Source organism: Calidris pugnax, unplaced genomic scaffold (assembly GCF_001431845.1).
Source record: "Calidris pugnax isolate Ruff unplaced genomic scaffold, ASM143184v1 scaffold5, whole genome shotgun sequence".
Taxonomy (NCBI): domain Eukaryota; kingdom Metazoa; phylum Chordata; class Aves; order Charadriiformes; family Scolopacidae; genus Calidris; species Calidris pugnax.
Genome location: NW_015090814.1, coordinates 2,448,857 through 2,468,128, shown reverse-complemented (window position 1 = coordinate 2,468,128; position 19,272 = coordinate 2,448,857). Strand labels below are relative to the sequence as shown.

The window sequence follows — 19,272 nt, the reverse complement described above, 5'->3', positions numbered from 1 at the left end:
ATGACAACAAAATTGGGTTTTTTTGTTAACTCTCAATCTGTAAAAGAGTACTTATGATAAGAAAACTCGCTGTACTTCCAGAAGAGTGCTGATTTCTCCCACTTAAATATCTTGTTTTACTGAGATTCAGTGAAGTTCCTGGATTTTTGATGTCACTTTGTGGACATTTTGGATCATTTGATGCCCTAAATTGTATATTGTTTTATTTTATTTCAAACCCAGTGACTTCTGTTTTGAAATTTTGATTTTTAAGGGAGGGGGATGAAGCTTGAGGGGGGGAAAAAAACTTCTTACCCGAAGCCAAGGCTCCGTGGTCTGTGTTTGTTTGCTCCCTGCATCTCTCCTCGGGGGGCTGGCAGCGCTCGGCCTTTAACCTCACGGTGACAAATGTGGGTAGAAGTCCTGGTAGAGTAATGCAGCGTGACAGAACCTATTTATTTGCCTTCAGTATGTGGGGTCTTTAGTATCTCGATGAAGCGTTTCAGGTGTTGTCTGAAAGAATATCCCAGTTTTATGGATGCAGTCCCTGTTAGTGCTGGCTGCTGGTGCAAAACGCTGCTGCGTTTGAGTAGGCCTTGCACGTTCGTGCAATTAGAAGTTCTGTTCCGAGGTGTTTCCTTAGTGTAGGTTGGAAACTCTTATATTAACGAAGAACAGAATATTAATATAGTAATGTAGAAATGAAAGCACGTTGGAACTTCTGCAGGGAGAAGCATTTATATGGATAAAGGTTAATCTTATGTAGAATTAAACTGCTGTCGCTAGAAATCACTGAGGCTTTTAATTGAGGTTGTTAATAAGGCCGCATCTCCCCCTGTATAATATTTTATACTGACTTTAAGGACAAAAATTGTAAGTGCTTACTTCAGTTTGTAATGTACCTTTTTTCTTGGAAGGGCAAGAAGTCTAAACTGCAAAATTGGGCTCACGTTGATTTTGAGGATCAGCGTTTTGCATTGACTCCCTTAATGCCTTATTTTAATTATTTTTTTTATTTTTTAAATCATAAGTCATTTCAGGCAGAACGAGGGAATATCAAGATTATTGACTGTCTGTTGGTTGTATAAATCTGCTCTTGGGGATATTTCTGAATAGCAAGTAAAGGCCAAGTTTGGCCTTAAGTATTCCGGAATGAAGATATCGGGCCTGTTGCAAAGCAACTAATAGCTACGTGTAGTTTGATCTTCAAGTTGGTAGAACGCAGAGGAGAAGTTCTGACCATATGAATAGCAAGTAAAGGCCAAGTTTGGCCTTTAGTATTCCGGAATGAAGATATCTGGCCTGTTGCAAAACAACTAATAGCTACGTGTAGTTTGATCTCCAAGTTGGTAGAACCCTTCGAGCACATCAAGTGGAACTGAACATGAGCTAGCGTGGGTCATTGGAACAGCTAAACCAGTTGACATATTAAGAGTAAAGCAAAATATTTGGATTAATCTTTGAAATCAGGCTACAACCATGTTCTGTGGTGTTTTCACTAGTGGGAAAGGGAGTTGGACACACTGTGAAGGTAAATGTGGTACCTGTTTTGGCAGAGGAGAAGTTCTGACCATGATTATCTACACCAAAATCACTTGAGTGTATTTAAAACTTTGCCAGTAAGCTTAAAAGAATTTCTGAGCTTTAAAATTTGTGTAAAAGTTACTTGTATTTGCTCAAAACCTGCTTTTAACTCCTGTATCAGCACATAATTAATGATATTCTCTTGCTGGTGTACGGTTCCTGTGTGTATTTGCCTGGGACACAGACTGGATGTGTATATGTGAGGGCAGTGCCACAAAAAGAACTTGTTTTGAATACTGTGTGTGTTTTTACACAATTTTCATAATATTTCTGTTCTTGCAATAACAGAGTTCCTTAAAAAGATAATAATTTAAATATTTGTTTTTCTTTACAGGATGCTTACATAGAAAACTATTTTTCTGTGGCTTTATTTTTCTAAAGGCTCTGTACTCTCTATTAATAAAAATCTGTGGTTGAAACAGTTGATGCACCAATTAAAAAAACAGAATATTGGAGCATCTTTGTTGTGCCAAAGTTCCCCAAACAGTCTCGTTTTTTTGATAAAGGTTTATTAGAGAGAGTATTTTATTTTTTTGTGTCTTTTGTAGCAAATTCTGAGATCGAGGTGTCTGTCTCTGCGAGAAATGTGAGAAGGTTGCTTAGTTTCCAGCGATACCTGAGATCTTCCCGTTTTTTCCGTGGTATCACTGTTCCGAACTCTTCAAACATTTTAGATGATGATTATAATGGACAAGCAAAGGTTGGTTACTTCATTTTTTATTTTTTTTTAAGTATGTTTTTAAAAATGTTTGCTAGTGTATAACTATCCTACATTAAGAGATATTATTTAATTATATATTTAAGAGCCAAATAAAAATTTTAAGCATGTATTGTTTATATATATGTTTGTGTGTGTATATATATGTCTACATCTTTATAAAATCCAGCCCAAATTACCTGCTTTCTAACAAACTCCTTCACCTCTCACAAGTTTACTGGGGTGATTTTTAGAGCTGCTATGGCTTGCAGGTCTTTTGTGATAATCAGTGAACGGAGGATGTAGTGTAATAACAGAAGAAAAAGTGAAGAAAGAAAAAAACGAACTTTAAGTAATGTAATGGAACAATTTGGAGAACTATGATAACCCCCACCTCCCCTTACATTTTTAGTCCAACCTCATCACTGAATATCTGGAAGGGCGAGTGAAAGCTAGTGGTTTGCACCACTGAAAACTCCATAAAATGCGTAAATAGTTCGATCAAAAGATGACAATGACAAACTGACTTTTTCTTTGGGGGGCAATTCTTCTAGAAAAGAAAAGTGGGGTGACTCTAATATACCCCCCGGTGCAGTAAAGCGTAGTGGGGAGACAGAACTAAAAGTATAGAATCATAGAATGGTTTGGGTTGGAAGGGACCTTAAAGATCATCCAGTTCCAACCCCCTGCCCTGGGCAGGGACACCTCCCACCAGACCAGGTTGCTCCAAGCCCCATCCAGCCTGGCCTTGAACCCCTCCAGGTATGGGGCAAGTGAAGAGCTGGTGAATTTGGGACAGAGGATGGAAGGAGCAGGCAAAATTTACAGGTTATTGAAGATGCCAAAGGCTGTGTCTTTTAATGATTGTGTGTAAAGCTTCTTGTGTGTAACCTTGACGTGGATAAGGAGTTTGCTCATATTGCCATGTATCCATACGGCATGTTGTCAGGCTGCAGCGTGGGAAGACCTCAATAACCTGGAGGATGGAGTGTAAAAATGTACATTTAATTAAACAGCAGAAAGATCTTGTTAATACCGTTTGTTTCTCCTGGTAGTTGAGTTTTAGAGGCTGGTGGAGAACTGCTAGAACGTAGTAATTGGATTGTTAGTAATTAGATCACGAAGCAGCTCTACCAATCTACTGAGAATAGAAGGCAAGAGATCTGGTGAGGCCTTGAGTGCTCTTCACTTTTCTTGTTCATCCTTGTCCATCCATGTTCCTGGAAGAACAGCTCCTGTGGAGCAGCTGTGAAGAAGCGCTGGTTCAGTGAGGGGGAAAGGCAAAAGCCAGTTTCTCAAAAAAGAAATAAAAAGGTTGGCTTTACATCTAGTAAAGCATCTCAGTATTATTTCTCTTGGATAAACTACAAGGGAAAGAGAAATGGAGGTGAAGGACTACACACGGATTAACTACTAGCTCTTCGCAAAAATTAAAAGTGGAAGAAGTCTGAATCCTGAGTTACTCTGTCATACCGTTTCTGTTTTTTAACCTAATTGTTTTAAATTTTATTTCTTCTAAGAAATTGACTAAAGGATGAAGGGAAAATCTCAAGCCAATACTGTCCAGACACTTCTTGTATTTCAGTTTTTCAATTTGCAACACGTATTTTAAAGTTATCAGACAGATTTAATCATTATTTTAATACTGTTTTTTCTATGTAGAAATCCTCAGGCTTGCAGCAGTCTCTGAAATCTTTATTCTTCTGGGCTATGGGAAGATAGACATGTACTGAGAAAAAAGTAACAACTTTTGTGTTTCCTTTCAGTGTATGTTGGAGAAAGTTGGAAACTGGAATTTTGATATTTTTCTTTTTGATAGACTGACAAATGGTGAGTTTACTCTTACTATTTCACTTATGTTTTATCTCTTAGCATATTGCTTTTAAGTTGTGGTGATTGCTTGTTTGCTAAAAAGCACAAATTTCATCAAGTAATACTTTTTAATTTAATAGTTTTAAATCTAAATCCTAGTTTGCCTGGCCACTCTGTGAAAATGCCATCACTGTCAATACTGATAACAAGCATTGATTTGTAGAAGAGGCCCTTGTACTTTGTAGCTTGCTGTTCCATCTTTTATTACATTTATTTTATTACATTTATTACATTTTATTAAATTATGGAATGTTGTTAATTTATACGTTTTTGTTTGAAAGATCAGTTAAATTGAACATGCATTTTTCCGATAAATTTAATGCTAGGTAGAATGGTTCTAGTCTAGTTTACAGTGCCATAAGATGGAAAGGTGGTATGAGGACATAATTATATTTAGCAGCATACCTAAAGAATTAGGAGTTGAGCAGACAGAAGCTGCTTTACATGTGGCTTGCACAAAATTTAAAAAAAAAGGAAGAAAATATGATGTTTAGTTTTGTGCACTCATTACAAATAGCGGTGGGAACTGAAGTAGAGGTTGCTTTAAAAAATAAATAAAATAATGCATTGGTTAAATTATGGATAGAGAGTTAGAAAAGAGGTGTGGAAAGGAGGAGGGAGGGCTGCTGCAGTGGACAGAGAGAAGTTTTGTGTTAGAAGCTGAGTTTTGAATGGAATGGAAGGAGGAGATGAGCAAGTCCAGCCCCAAGGTGACCTCTGGGAGGTGAACAGGGGGCAGCTCTCGTGGTTTTTTCACCAGTGGAACGGAGCTGGTAACAGAGATGCAGTCAGAGTGTTTGAAGTTGGCCGAAGGAAAAAGAGAACTGAGGCTCAGAAAGGAAAATACGATGCCAAAAGATAATTTTCTCTCCTGTTTCATGGAAGAGATGCTTTACTTATTTTTAGGAAACAGTCTAGTCAGCTTAACCTTTCATCTGTTTAATCTTCACGGACTAATTGAACACTTCCAGTTAGATACAATGAAACTTCGTAGATTTTGGAGTAAATACAGCTTTTTATTATGATGAATATTGCTTTTTACACTCCTTTAAAGGAGTGTAAAAGTAGTATCCTCCCAGTTTGATTCCATACAGAAAAATGGATATAAAAAATGAAAAGAGCAAGGATTTATACAAATAGATTGTTTATCTAGATAAGGATAAACTTCAGACTAGGTAACTGAATGAGAAAAAGCTAAGTGTGCAAGTTAACCTGTTTGTAAGCACAGCTTATTTCAGACTAGTTTATCAGATGCAAGCAGTCTGAAATCATCCTTTTTATATGAGGCCTTCTTTACTACCATTTAAATATGCTTTTTTTCATTTTAGACACTACCAGTACAGGCTCTATTGTGGCAGCCTTCCTATGCCATCCTTTTTTATCCTAGTTTAGGCATTTTAGGAGGTGGTCTCGCTCTTGACAGTTTGTAAGGGGAGAATGCTGTATATAAACCTCTGCTCGATGAGCTGCCCTGGACGAGCCTGTAAGAAACAAAGTGCACAGTTAATATTATTTGAAGAATTGTTTATCTTATTGTGAGGAATTGGGGTGCGAATACATTAAGCCTAGTAATAAGCTACATTTAGCAGAAATTCTTTCCCTTTTTTACCTCGTTTCCTGTCTGTGCTGGGTTCTTTAATTCCTGCTAAATAAAGATATTTAGTGTCCGTGTCCCAAACCTGAGTTATCTGCCACTGCCTATTGTTTGCAGAGTGCAGGACGGGCAGCTATTTCAAGTAGGGTATTAGCAGGGTATTTCTCTGTCTCTTGGTTTTATTTGATTATATTATAGCTATGAGTAGGTGAAGTATATTGTAAGCATAGTATACATTTCCTAGAGAAACTTAAAACTGAGTTCTGGGTGAAATAAGGAGTAGTTTAGCAAAATACATGATGAGAATGAGAGGTGGCATATGGACCATGTTCACTAACCGATGGTGAGCTTTTTTTCTATGCTTAATTATTTTTGTATTCAGTTTTAAGCTGTATGTCTGTTTATAAAAAGTTGAATTCCGTTGTAACAGGTTTGCACGTCGAAAAATACATTAAGCCTAGTAATAAGCTACATTTAGCAGAAATTCTTTCCCTTTTTTACCTCGTTTCCTGTCTGTGCTGGGTTCTTTAATTCCTGCTAAATAAAGATATTTAGTGTCCGTGTCCCAAACCTGAGTTATCTGCCACTGCCTATTGTTTGCAGAGTGCAGGACGGGCAGCTATTTCAAGTAGGGTATTAGCAGGGTATTTCTCTGTCTCTTGGTTTTATTTGATTATATTATAGCTATGAGTAGGTGAAGTATATTGTAAGCATAGTATACATTTCCTAGAGAAACTTAAAACTGAGTTCTGGGTGAAATAAGGAGTAGTTTAGCAAAATACATGATGAGAATGAGAGGTGGCATATGGACCATGTTCACTAACCGATGGTGAGCTTTTTTTCTATGCTTAATTATTTTTGTATCCAGTTTTAACCTGTATGTGTGTTTATAAAAAGTTGAATTCGACATGCAACATGTTTGCACGTTGAAGCCTGTTGCTTCTTTAACGTTCAGTAACATATTCCTCCTGTGAGTTGACAGTGGACAATTGATGAATACATTGTAATTATGCAAAAGCACTGGTAATTACCAGAGGAGATAGCTAATGGAATCTTGTCATGCAGTAGGGTTTAAATATTTATCGTGAATTGATGTAGAGAAATTTGCTTGTGTAATTTTTGTGACCAATTTGTTTGAAATAATACATTTCTTATGAAAGAGTCACTGATTTAATGGCTTCCAATGAATTAGTATTTTCATCTTATTTTTAGGAAACAGTCTAGTCAGCTTAACCTTTCATCTGTTTAATCTTCACGGACTAATTGAACACTTCCAGTTAGATACAATGAAACTTCGTAGATTTTGGAGTAAATACAGCTTTTTATTATGATGAATATTGCTGTTTATCCGCATTTTTCTACCTTAAATGAAGTGTTGGTTATAGTTTAGCAATAAGGTTTGAAGAGTACTGATGGAGTCCAGATTGTGCAGTGATTTCAAATATATTGATTGAGACAATCTCTCTAAAGTTTCTATGAGTACAGAAATCTCTGTGTTAAATCCAAGCACGTATTAACAAGTTGAGTAGTTCCCTAGCAAATGCTGCATTGTATTTATTAAATCTAAATAATGAGGAATATATGTGACATGGTGTGACTTTTTATTGGGAAGGGCTAGACAGCTCCTTTCTTTGTTTGGATTTTCAGTTCTGTTTTTAATCTTCTTTTCTGAAGTTCATGGTACATTTTCCTAACTGTATTGAATATGCCAGCTTGGCCATATTTAATGGTGCCAGTTTGATGCTGTGTCTTCCTTGCTCAAACTGGAATGTTTGGGCCTGTGGCACTGGGATATTTCAATGGAAAGAATTGTAAATATGATGTGGAATATTCAAACCAAATGGTACTTTCACTTGGCAGCTGAAAGAGCCCACTTTCTGCATCCCCATAGACACAGGTGCTGGTCTGAGGCTGCCTTTGGTTCTTCCATGGCAGTACTTTTTATTTCATTTTGAGGAGTGGGATCCTTTTTATTTTAGCAGGTTTTCACAGTTTCAGAGGGGAGAAATCGTATTTGAAAGGCTTTTCTCCCCTTTCAATTAAGGGAATGTTTTTGTTTTCATCATTTGGTTCCCTTTCACCTTTAAAAAAATTCAGTTCTGTTTTGCATTTCGTGTTATTTTAAAGTGGACTCAGTTCCTTCCAGTATCCAAAAGGTAGAACAGCTGACCTTAAGGACTGATATATTGGGATGTGAAGAAAATTATTACAGAAATCTGCTCTAAGGCTACTCAAGTTGTAACTGAGTGTGTTTTGTCTTTCTCTTCTGGCTTGTTTCCTGGTTAGTTGAGATTTAGCAAAAGACAGGAAATGAAATGAAAGACCAGTTAGGAATGACTGGATTAGTTAAAAAGTTATCAAAAGATAACAATAGTCTGAACTACATATCACAACTCAAAGCCAGAAGTCACTAAAGTGAGATTAGACTTAGAAGGCAGCAAAATTTTATTCTAGCTTTAAAATTCTCCACCTTTCCCTTTTTTTTTTACTGTCTTCTACTTAATAGCAGTGAGAAAAACATTTCTTATATCTGTCCTAGCCCGTCCCTTCAATCAAGGAACCTTTCTTCAAAGTACAGCTTCTTAGCATGAACCCAATTAACTTTTCTTTTGCTACCTCTTACACCCCAGTCCCAAGTATGCTGGAGATCAAATTCCAGAAGACTAGGACAGCTCAGGTGGTCCCTAGTGCCACACAAAATTCACTTTATTTGAGAATTTTTTGGAATCTTTTTAAGGAGAGAAATCTAATTTTAATCCTCAGTAGGGTCTCAACATTTTATTTTTGTGTGTGTGTATGTATATATATCTCACATATGAATATGTGCGTGTATATATATGTTTGTTTCTACAGGGTCTCAACATTTTATTTTTGTGTGTGTGTGTATATATATATCTCACATATGAATATGTGTGTGTATATATATCTATATGTTTGTTTCTACGCATACACAGTCTTTCTGTGACTTCCAAAGGTTACTTGGAGATCTTTCTCCTCCTGCTTTGTGTTTTCAACTTCTTATTCCAGATCTGAACAAGGGGAGAGAAAATCCAAACTGCCACATTCCCGGAAACCCAGGGGTTTTGTGCCATTTTAATTCTGGCAAACCGTGATCAAAATACTGTCCTAGATCTGCTTGATTAAAATAAATAATTTAAGAAAAATGTAGACTTCAGGTAGCTAGACCAGCCTATGAAGCCACAACAAATTGATGGTTAAGCTGAGGACATCCTCATTCATGCACTGGATGTGAGGAACAGGTGAAAGGGAGTTCTACTGCAGATTGATAGAGCCCACAGATGCTTATTTTTGTTATTTTTCCATACAAGGTGTCAAATATACATGGAGTACTATTGAGATTACACAGTGGTTACAGTGTTTTCACTTCTCAAGAGCCACAGCTCTTCCCAAATACCTCGGCAGTAACGCTGTGAAGTTACAGTCACAGTTACGGGGAGGGCACTGGCTCGTAAAACTGAGTAGGAAAAGAGGTTGTGGGCATGTTATGGTTTTGATGGTTGGACTAGATGGGCTGAAAGGTCCCTTCCAACCCAGACAATTCCATGATTGGGACTGACGGGCTGCAGTCAGCCAGGAAAATGTTTTTTTGAGGTTTGCTTGGAAGAGCTGATGTGTCATATCAGGCAAAATTGTAGAATATACTTCCATTGCTGGGCTTCAGATCTTCTCCCTCTCCATCCTTTTTAATCTTTAATACTTTTAAGTAGTTCTTCTACTCTATGTAGTCAAGCTAATGGGGATGTCCTGTAAAGTACTCTACATACGATGTTTAAAGACAGCCAGGAAGATGGAGGGAAGTGGAGGAAAGCAAAGTAGTTAAAAAGGGAATATTAAATCTAAGAGTGGTCAGTCAGACCGTCATCTCAATGAAACTCTCTTCTAAATTGCCTATAGGCTTAAATTTGCCAGAGTACGAGCATGAGAAGATGCCTAAACTATGTAGAGGTGGCTTCCCATGACTACCCTCCTGAAGGGGAAGGAAAAGCAATTCATGTGACAGGAAAACAGTGCCTAATTCCTCTGATCCTGTCTGGTTTTCAAGGCATGATACGGAGTCATCCTGATGCTTTGGTAAATAGAGTCATCTTCATTTCGTATTCAAGGTTGGCCCAACATTCAAACAAGCTAAATGATCAAAGGGAGCCTTGTCTAGGAAGTTCTCAAAGTATCTCAGATTTTATATCGATTTCAGGTTGTCGTATTCAAGGTTGGCCCAACATTCAAACAGGCTAAATGATCAAAGGGAGCCTTGCCTAGGAAGTTCTCAAAGTATCTCAGATTATATATCGATTTCAGGTTGTTTTAATTTTTGCTCTGAGAGATGACTTTGCCTGTAGTTGATTTCCTTTAGAAAATACTGTTTCTTGACATAAAAATCTTTTATACCTGGGTCTTGGTTGATGATTTATTGACTTTGATGCTTTTATGTGTATGTAACTTGGGAAATTGCATATTTCTGTGCCTAACAAGGACGTATAAAATAGTACTTGGGGAAAAAAAAAATTGCGCTTTTATTTAAATTTGGATATTTGTTATTTTCCTGCAGTTATGGTCCAAGAAGATTATCACAGTCAAAACCCTTACCATAATGCAGTTCATGCTGCTGATGTGACTCAGGCCATGCACTGTTTCTTAAAAGAACCCAAGGTAAGGGGATGTTCTCACTCTTCCATCCCACGTACATATAGAAAATACACGCTCTTGTGTGTGTGCATATATGTGTGTGTGCACACACTTGAAAACAAACCCCCAAACCCACTTTTTGAACACAAAAGAGCAGAGGAGTCTCTGTGTCACCAAAGCTGTGGGTTCACACTCAGCAGGGTCCTTTTCTTCTTTCACTCTTCTGAGCTGCCCTTGTCTTTTGTGTGACTTCACCTTGAACCACAGCGAGGAATCAATTAGGATTCCAGCTGTGCCCTGGGACATTTACACAGAATCACAGCCTGTGATAAGAAATCTGTGTATTCATGGTCTGGGGTGGGTTCTTTTTTTCTTTGGGGTTGGTTTTTTTCCTCCAGAAATTGCTGTTACCCTTGCTTTGCTCATCTTTGATGTTAATAAATAGTGTGCTGCTAGAGGCACCTTACAGCAAAACATCAGGGGTTCTTTTTGGCCTTTCTTTCTAACAAAGGGCAGTGTGACAGACCTTAAAGAGCTCAGCTTAGTTGGATTTATCACTCGGACTGCTGGCAGTCTCCTGTAAGTGATGCCTTAAGGTTCTGCAGCTGGGCCGGAACAATCCTCACCATCAATACAGACTGGGGGATGAGGTATTAGAAAGCAGCCCTGAGGAAAGGGATGTGTGGGTGCTGATGGACGAGAAGCTGGACATGAGCAGGCAGTGGGCACTTGCAGCCCAGAAGGCCAATCACATCCTGGGCTGCATCAAAAGAAGTGTTGCCAGCAGGTCCAGAGAGGTGATTCTGCCACTTTACTCTGCTCTGGTGAGACCTCACCTGGAGTCTTGTGTGCAGGTCTGGAGCCCTCAATAGAGGAAGGACACGGACCTGATGGAGCAGGTCCAGAGGAGGGCCACAAGGATGATCAGGGGGATGGAGCACCTCTGCTACGAGGACAGGCTGAGGGAGCTGGGGTTGTTCAGCCTGGAGAAGAGGAGGCTCCGGGGAGACCTAATAGCAGCCTTCCAGTACCTGAAGGGGGCCTACAGGAAGGCTGGGGAGAACCTGTTTAGAAAGGCCTGTAGTGACAGGACGAGGGGCAATGGCTTCAAGCTGGAGGGGAACAGATTTAGACTGGAGATTAGGAGGGGGTTGTTCACTGTGAGGGTGGTGGAGCACTGGAACAGGTTGCCCAGGGAGGTGGTTGAGGCCCCTTCCCTGGAGATATTCAAGGAGAGGCTCGACGAGGCCCTGGGCAACCTGGTCTAGTTGGGGGTGTCCCTGCTGACTGCGGGGAGGTCGGACTAGATGGCCTTTGGAGGTCCCTTCTGGCCTGGACAACTCTATGACTCTATGACTCTTATGACAATTTCAGGGCTAAATCCTGTCCTTCTGTGTTAAATTAAAAACTGTAGTGTGCTCTGGCCAGTGAGAAAGTTGTCTGCCTTGATGCAGATTATCCCCAATGAGGCATTCTCTCAAATAACATAGCTCTTAATTTTGCTTCTGGGATAAAAACAAGCAAGTTCAGGCTCCGTGGATGTTTTTGGGAGGCTCTTTGCCTGCTCCTCCTGCTCAGTTTCTCCCATCAATTGTCGGTGCATTGAGCCAAATCTGAGCTGATACACAGTGAGCGGGTTTTTTTTTTTTATGGCAGGCACTTTGCAAGCTCTGAGCATTTTTTATTTAATACCCATGATGGAAGTTCTGTAACACTTTGAATATAAGTATGGATTTTGTGGTTTTAGTAATGTATACAGCTGCTGGTTCTGTTGCACCAAAATATTTTATAAACACGTGCATTTCAATCTTGAGTGGGCATCTCATCATAGATCATAGATCTCCTCTCTAATTTAGTTCAAACGAGACCTTTATTATTGAGTTTAACTCGCAGACCTCCCAAGCAGGAGTAGTAACAGCTGTGAGCAGTGGAAATAAATCCGTGCAGTTTCATGCTGAGTTAATCAACGTGCACATACTTCTGGCAAATATTTATTTTTGGCAGTTTTTCCTCCTTCAGTTCTTTTCCTGGTAGACTTGGAAATACGATTTTACCTAAGAGTTAGAAACCCAATCTGAACAGTTCTGAAGTCTTCCAGAACATTACTTTCTTCCTTTTAAGATGAAAAGTTTTTATGTTTCTTTAAAATATACTCTGTATTTAAAGCAGAATTGACGTGTACAGACAGATTTGGTAAATGAGACGGAGAGCTAATCTTAAGAATTCACTGCTTTTGCAGGATCTGGTTAGAAATAGTGCTTCGTTATCAGCCAGAAAGTAGCATTTTGTGTGCCAGCATTTTTTAAGACTGAACCTTCCTATTCAGAAAGAATAATGCTTAAACCATTGATGAAATTTTGTAGCATTCAGGGTGGGGGGAAATGCTGGGAAAAGGTGGTGGAATATTAGTTTTATGTTATTAAAATTTTCACTGAATTTTTATGGGCTAAAAGAGAAAAATCAAAATGTGACACCCAGGAACTTTTTGTATCGCTAACGGGATTGCATTTGTTGTTGTTATCTCACAGCTTTCCAAATCTTTAACTCCATGGGATGTTCTGCTCAGTTTAATAGCAGCTGCCACACACGATTTGGATCACCCAGGCGTTAACCAACCTTTCCTAATTAAAACAAACCATTATTTAGCAACTTTATATAAGGTAAGGACAAAATGGGTTGTTCTCTTAAAACCGGGTTTGGACAATGCCTGAGGAAAGATGCAAGAAGATGATGAGGGGACTGGAAAGTCTGTCTTAGGAGGAGAGGCTGAGGGACTTGGGCCTTTGTAGTCTGGAGAAGAGAAGACTGAGGGGGGATCTGATCAACACCTATAAATACTTAAAGGGTGGGTGTCAGGAGGATGGGGCCAGTCTCTTTTCAGTGGTGCCCAGGGACAGGACAAGAGGGAACGGGCACAAACTTGAACATAGGAAGTTCCATCTAAACATGAGGAGGAACTTCTTTCCTGTGAGGGTGGCAGAGCCCTGGAAGAGGCTGCCCAGAGAGGTGGTGGAGTCTCCTTCTCTGGAGACATTCAAACCCACCTGGACACGTTCCTGTGGGACCTGCTCTGGGTGACCCTGCTTTGGCAGGGGGTTGGACTGGATGATCTCCAGAGGTCCCTTCCAACCCCATATCATTCTGTGATTCTGTGATGTGTTTCACTAGTGGTGGGGTTGAATCTGGCCATTGTTTCACTGTCACTGGGATAAAAAACCATGGAAGCTAACAAAGTGTTCAGGATTTCTGAGTTTTAACCTCCTTGGAGGAAAAATAAGGAAGAAAAACACTACCCCCCGAAACCCAGTGAACTGTCTGGTACCATCCTCAATGTACAGCTCTTCCGTTTAAGAAAAAGTAATTGATTGATACCTATAATCCCCTTTTCATTTGCAGAATACCTCAGTATTAGAGAACCATCACTGGAGATCAGCAGTGGGGTTGCTGAGAGAGTCTGGCTTATTTGCACATATGTCATTAGAAAACAGGTATGTTCATACAAAATAGTATAGATGAGTTTTAAGATATTAGCTGGCTGGCGCTTAGGTAAGACACCCTTGTGAAACAAGCTAAATTATTGCATTATTGATGCAATAATACAAATTCCAAATGCAAAACATAGATTCTGATGTATTTTAAGAAAAAAAAAAGTTCAGCCTACAGGAGAGATGGGGAGGGACTCTAGATCAGGGAGGGGAGCCACAGGATGAGGGGGAAAGGTTTCAAACTGAAGAAATTCTTTGCTGTGAGGGTGGTGAGACACTGGAAGAGGTTGCCCAGAGAAGCTGTGGCTGCCCCATCCCTGGAGGGGTTCAAGGCCAGGCTGGATGGGGCTTGGAGCAACCTGGTCTGGTGGGAGGTGTCCCTGCCCAGGGCAGGGGGGTGGAACTCAATGATCTTTATGGTCCCTTCCAACCCAAACCATCCTATGAGAATGCTGATTACGAAGCTTGTGACTTGTATTTGTGTAATAATTAAATGCTGATTACGAAGCTTGTGACTTGTATAATAACAAATATGTTAAAAAGACATTGAAATTTAGTGATGCTTGTTGGTAATTATAATGCTTTTTGAATATTTGGTATCACTAATTTCAGGCAGCTGATGGAAAGCCAGATCGGTGACCTCATTCTTGCCACAGACATCAGTCAGCAAAATGAGTATCTGTCCATGTTTCGGTCCCACTTGGATAGAGGAGACCTATGTTTAGAGAATGCCAACCATCGTCACTTCATTCTACAGGTGAGCTTCTTGGTAATAGTGTTGAAAAATCACTTTAGTGTCAAAAATAATTTACTTAACAGCTAAATGCTACTTCTTCCAGGCTGTCTCCTACTTTCAAAATGAAGTTAGAAATAGCTTTTAGTCATTTGGTTTCATGAGAAAAGGGTTGTTCCTCCTACGTCCATCTCTCCCCCTCTCCCAGCACTTCTCCCAGGTGGTGTGTGTTGGTGACTGATAACTCAGGGCTCCCTGAGCGTGGAGGGGTGTGTTTCCTGGACAAACTTTAGTTCTTCTGAGAACTCCAGTGCAGTCTCAAGACTGTGAATACACTCAACAGAGTGCCCCTGAAAGACTTTGAGTTGACTGAATTTCCATAGATGATCATGAGATCATTTGCAGGCTGCCCAGAGAGGTGGTGGAGTCTCCTTCTCTGGTGACATTCCAAACCCCACCTGGACACGTTCCTGTGCAACCTGCTCTGGGTGGACCTGATCTCCAGGGTGTTGGACTAGATGATCTCCAGAGGTCCCTTCCAACCCCACATCATTCTGTGATTCTGTGATCAGATAGTTCCATGAGCATTTTTAAAACCTGGTGGTAGAACACAAGTTTAGAGAGCAGCGCCAACGGTCCGTAGGTTTGTTATCCACAAAAACTTAATCTCCTGTCAGGAAATCAATAATTGTAGCTGCTTCTGTTGGAGGGAAAGGTGCTCTAATGCTGTGTGTTAATTTACCAGATGGCTTTGAAGTGTGCTGATATTTGTAATCCCTGTCGGACGTGGGAGCTGAGTAAGCAGTGGAGTGAAAAAGTAACAGAGGAGTTCTTCCATCAAGGCAAGTAGGACCAGAGGTATCTGCTGGTACATAATGCATTTAACACTGTGGAGAGAGTGACCATGACTCGTCGCTGCTTGCAAATAATGTTTATATTGAGGACTAACAGAGATTTATGGTGTGGGATTTGGGTACTTGCCTGGGTTGTGCTTCCTGCAAAAGGTTGGTGTTACTGAAACCCAAGGAAGAACCTGCTTAGAAGCGGCATCTGGAATGGCTGATCCTTGCTCAGCCCAAAAAAGGTGCTTCAGATGAACGATTATGCTCACTTGATGTTTACCCAGTCGTTTCAGTAAATAATGAAATATATTCTTTGTGTATCTTCAATATTTGAACTTTGGCTTTCGGTAAGAAGGGAAGAACTAGGGAGGAGATTTTTAGTTACCATGCAGTTGAGACATGGAAGTGCTGGAGCGTGGCCAGAGGAGAGCACCAAGCTGGTGAGGGGTCTAGAGAAGAAGTCCTAGGAGGAGAGGCTGAGGGAACTGGGCATGTTTAGTTTGGAGAAGAGGAGGCTGAGGGGAGACCTCATCGCCCTCTACAATACCTGAAAGGAGGGTGTAGAGAGGTGGGTGTTGGCTTCTTCTCCCAAGTGATAATGACAGGACCAGAGGAAATGGTCTGAAGTTGGGGCAGGCGAGGTTTAGATTAGATATTAGGAAGAATGACTTTCCTGAGAGGGTGGTCAGGCACTGGAACAGCCTGCCCAGGGAGGTGGTGGAGTCCCCATCCCTGGAGGGATTTAAGAAACGTGTAGACATGGCTCTTCAGGGCATGGTCCAATGCCCGAGATTGTTGGGTTGTGTCTGTCTGTGGGTTTTTTTGGTGTGGTTTTTTTTTTGTGGTTGGACTTGATGATCTCAAAGGTCCCTTCCAACCATGAAGATTCTGTGATTTGGTGCTAATCCCGTTGGTAAAGGTGATGAGGAAGCACAAGAGCAAATTGCCTTCCATGAGAAATTCCTGCTGGTGAAACTACTCCCTTCCATATTGCTAAGGGGGGGATCTTAATGTGTAATTCCTGTGGCAGCCAAGGAGATAGTGCAAGGAAATGTGTTAATCCTTCAGGAAACCTGTGATTTGGTGGGTTTTTTTCTTTGATTATTGTTTGAAAAAACATACAAAGGGCTGTTGGTCTTGCTGAGAGATCTACTTGTGTTTTTTTGAGGGAGGTGGAAAAGGGAAAGCAAACGCATTCCATCCTCGTTAACCATCCTCGTTACCCACCCTGTGCCTCTCACTTCAGTTTAGTATTTGATGGCTCTGTTTGTGGTTGTACTTGATGATTTAACAATCATAATTATACTTTTGTTTCTTTAGGAGATATTGAAAAGAAATATCACTTGGGCGTGAGTCCGCTTTGTGACCGACAGACGGAAACCGTCGCCAACATCCAGATTGGTAATTGCAGTTCAATTAATTTCAGTAGATTTCTTTCAGGATGTGATTTGATAAAAAAAAGAAAAAAAAAGTACCTTTTAGATACGTTTCCTACAGGTTGTACCTGCTCCTGGGGTGTGTGTGTAGATTGAATGGGACTTGGTTGGAAACATGGAAAAGGAAAGAATAGATTTAACTACAAACACGGTATGAAATAGCGCTTTAAATTAGACCGTTCTCCAATATTTCCATTTATTTATATATATTTAATATATAATTATATAGATTATATAATATATTTTATATATTATATAAGAATCATTTATTTATATTTATATAGGGCAAGTGCAGGGTGCTGTACCAGGGGAGGAATAACCCCCTGCACCAGTCATGTTGGGGGTGACCTGCTGGACTAAATAAGCACATACACACAAACAGGTGTGTGAATGTTTGTGTGTCGATGTTTTGTGGCCTTTTCGTTTAAAAATTTCTCTCATTTGTATTTTCAAGTATTTTTAGTCAGCTTAATATTGTGAAAAGATTCTCCTTTTTCTTCTGTCTAATGTAGTTCAGACTGTCTAGGGGGTAATTTGTTATCTTTCTTTTAGAAATTTAGTTTTTCTAAACTACTTTATGTAACTTAAGTCGCTGATGTTTAGATCCCTCCCTGTTCTCCAATATTTCCCTTTGTTTATATTATATATATTTAATATATACTTATATAATATATATATTATATGTGATATTTTATATATATTATATAATATGTATCTCATATATATAGATTATTTATTTATGTTTTATATAGGGCAAGTGCAAGGTGCTGCACCTGGGGAGGAATAACCCCCTGCACCAGTCAGGTTGGGGGTGACCTGCTGGAGAGCAGCTCTGAGGAGAAAGACCTGGGAGTCCTGATGGACAACAGGATGGCCATGAGCCAGCAATGGGCCCTTGTGGCCAAGAAGGCCAATGGCATCCTGGGGGCATCAGGAAGAGTGTGACCAGCAGGTGGAGGGAGGTCATCCTGCCCCTCTGCTCTGCCCTGGGGAGGCCCCATCTGGAGCACTGGGTCCAGTTCTGGGCTCCCCAGTTCCAGAAGGACAGGGAGCTGCTGGAGAGGGGACAGCAGAGGCTACAGAGATGATGAGGGGCCTGGAGCATCTCTCTGATGAGGAGAGGCTGAGGGACTTGGGTCTTTTTAGTCTGGAGAAGGCTGAGGGGGGATCTGATCAACACCTATAAATACTGAAAGGGAGGGTGTCAGGAGGATGGGGCCAGTCTCTTTCCAGTGGTGCCCAGGGACAGGACAAGAGGGAAAGGGCTCAAACTGGAACATAAGAAGTTCCACCTAAACATGAGGAGGAACTTCTTTCCTGTGAGGGTGGCAGAGCCCTGGCAGAGGCTGCCCAGAGAGGTGCTGGAGTCTCCTTCTCTGGAGACATTCAACCCCACCTGGACACGTTCCTGTGCAACCTGCTCTGGGTGGCCCTGCTCTGGCAGGGGGTTGGACTGGATGATCTCCAGAGGTCCTTTCCAACCCCATATCATTCTGTGACTCTGAATTTAGTCGTCGCTGTGAAAGGAAGGATGTTAATTTGTAATTGTTTATTTGTAATCCATCTTGCTGCTGTTCTTTTGACTGATAAAATCTTTTATGTTTTTGAGAGATTATTTTTGTAAAGATGCCCTTTAAATACATGTTGGAGAAGAGTAGTCCATTATTTTTTGCTCCTAAATTTTATTTAAAATATTTAGTTTGAGTCTTTTTTTTTCCTGGTTTTTTTCTTCTTTTGGTGTGTGGTGGTTGGTTCGGTGGATTTTTGTTTTCACGTGGATGTGTGTGTTTTCTTTCTTCCTGGCAGGTTTCATGACCTACTTGGTGGAACCACTGTTTGGGGAATGGGCCCGGTTCTCCAACACCAGGCTGTCTCAGACCATGCTTGGCCACCTGGGGCTGAACAAGGCCAGCTGGAAGGGGATGCAGAGGGACCAGTCCCGCAGCGGCGGCGGCAGCGACGACGTCGACCCTGCCTTCGAGGAGACGGACTCAGACATATTACCTCAGGAACCTCGCTTGTCCTGACCTCAACCTCCATGACAAAACTGCCTCTTCCCTCGGTATCCGCACAGTTGGAATTAAAGGCGATACTTGCCCAACCCAAGGTGATGGTTTAAAACGATGCCAGCATTTATTTATTTCCCAGTTTTCCTTTTATTTTTTTTTGACACGGACCCGTTTGAAGCAGAAATTTTGTTTTGTTGTTTATTTTTTGGGGTTTTTTTTCTTTTTTTTTTTTTGATTTTTGATTTCTTTTTTAAACCTGCAAAGATCTGCCCCTCAGAGCAATATGCACACGCGCCTCCGCTGGATCTCGTTTTGGGACCCTCGAATATGCAAAGCACAGCAGTGACTCTGGAGGAGGAACAGCACGAAAACACGTCCTCGTGCCACCCCGGCTTCG

The 19,272-nt window shown here is 40.6% G+C and overlaps 1 protein-coding gene across 1 annotated transcript in view; it reads left to right on the top strand.

Annotated features, from left to right (window-relative positions):
• PDE7A (phosphodiesterase 7A) overlaps positions 1-19,272 on the top strand; it is a 48,843-nt gene extending 29,571 nt beyond the window's left edge. The window contains exons 4-13 of the mRNA XM_014939601.1: positions 2,112-2,263; positions 4,027-4,090; positions 5,039-5,134; positions 10,294-10,394; positions 12,899-13,030; positions 13,767-13,858; positions 14,468-14,612; positions 15,334-15,430; positions 16,751-16,831; positions 18,673-19,272. Coding sequence (XP_014795087.1) covers positions 2,112-2,263; positions 4,027-4,090; positions 5,039-5,134; positions 10,294-10,394; positions 12,899-13,030; positions 13,767-13,858; positions 14,468-14,612; positions 15,334-15,430; positions 16,751-16,831; positions 18,673-18,893 — 1,181 coding nt within the window. The 3' untranslated portion in view covers positions 18,894-19,272. The remainder of the gene's footprint in view (positions 1-2,111; positions 2,264-4,026; positions 4,091-5,038; positions 5,135-10,293; positions 10,395-12,898; positions 13,031-13,766; positions 13,859-14,467; positions 14,613-15,333; positions 15,431-16,750; positions 16,832-18,672) is intronic.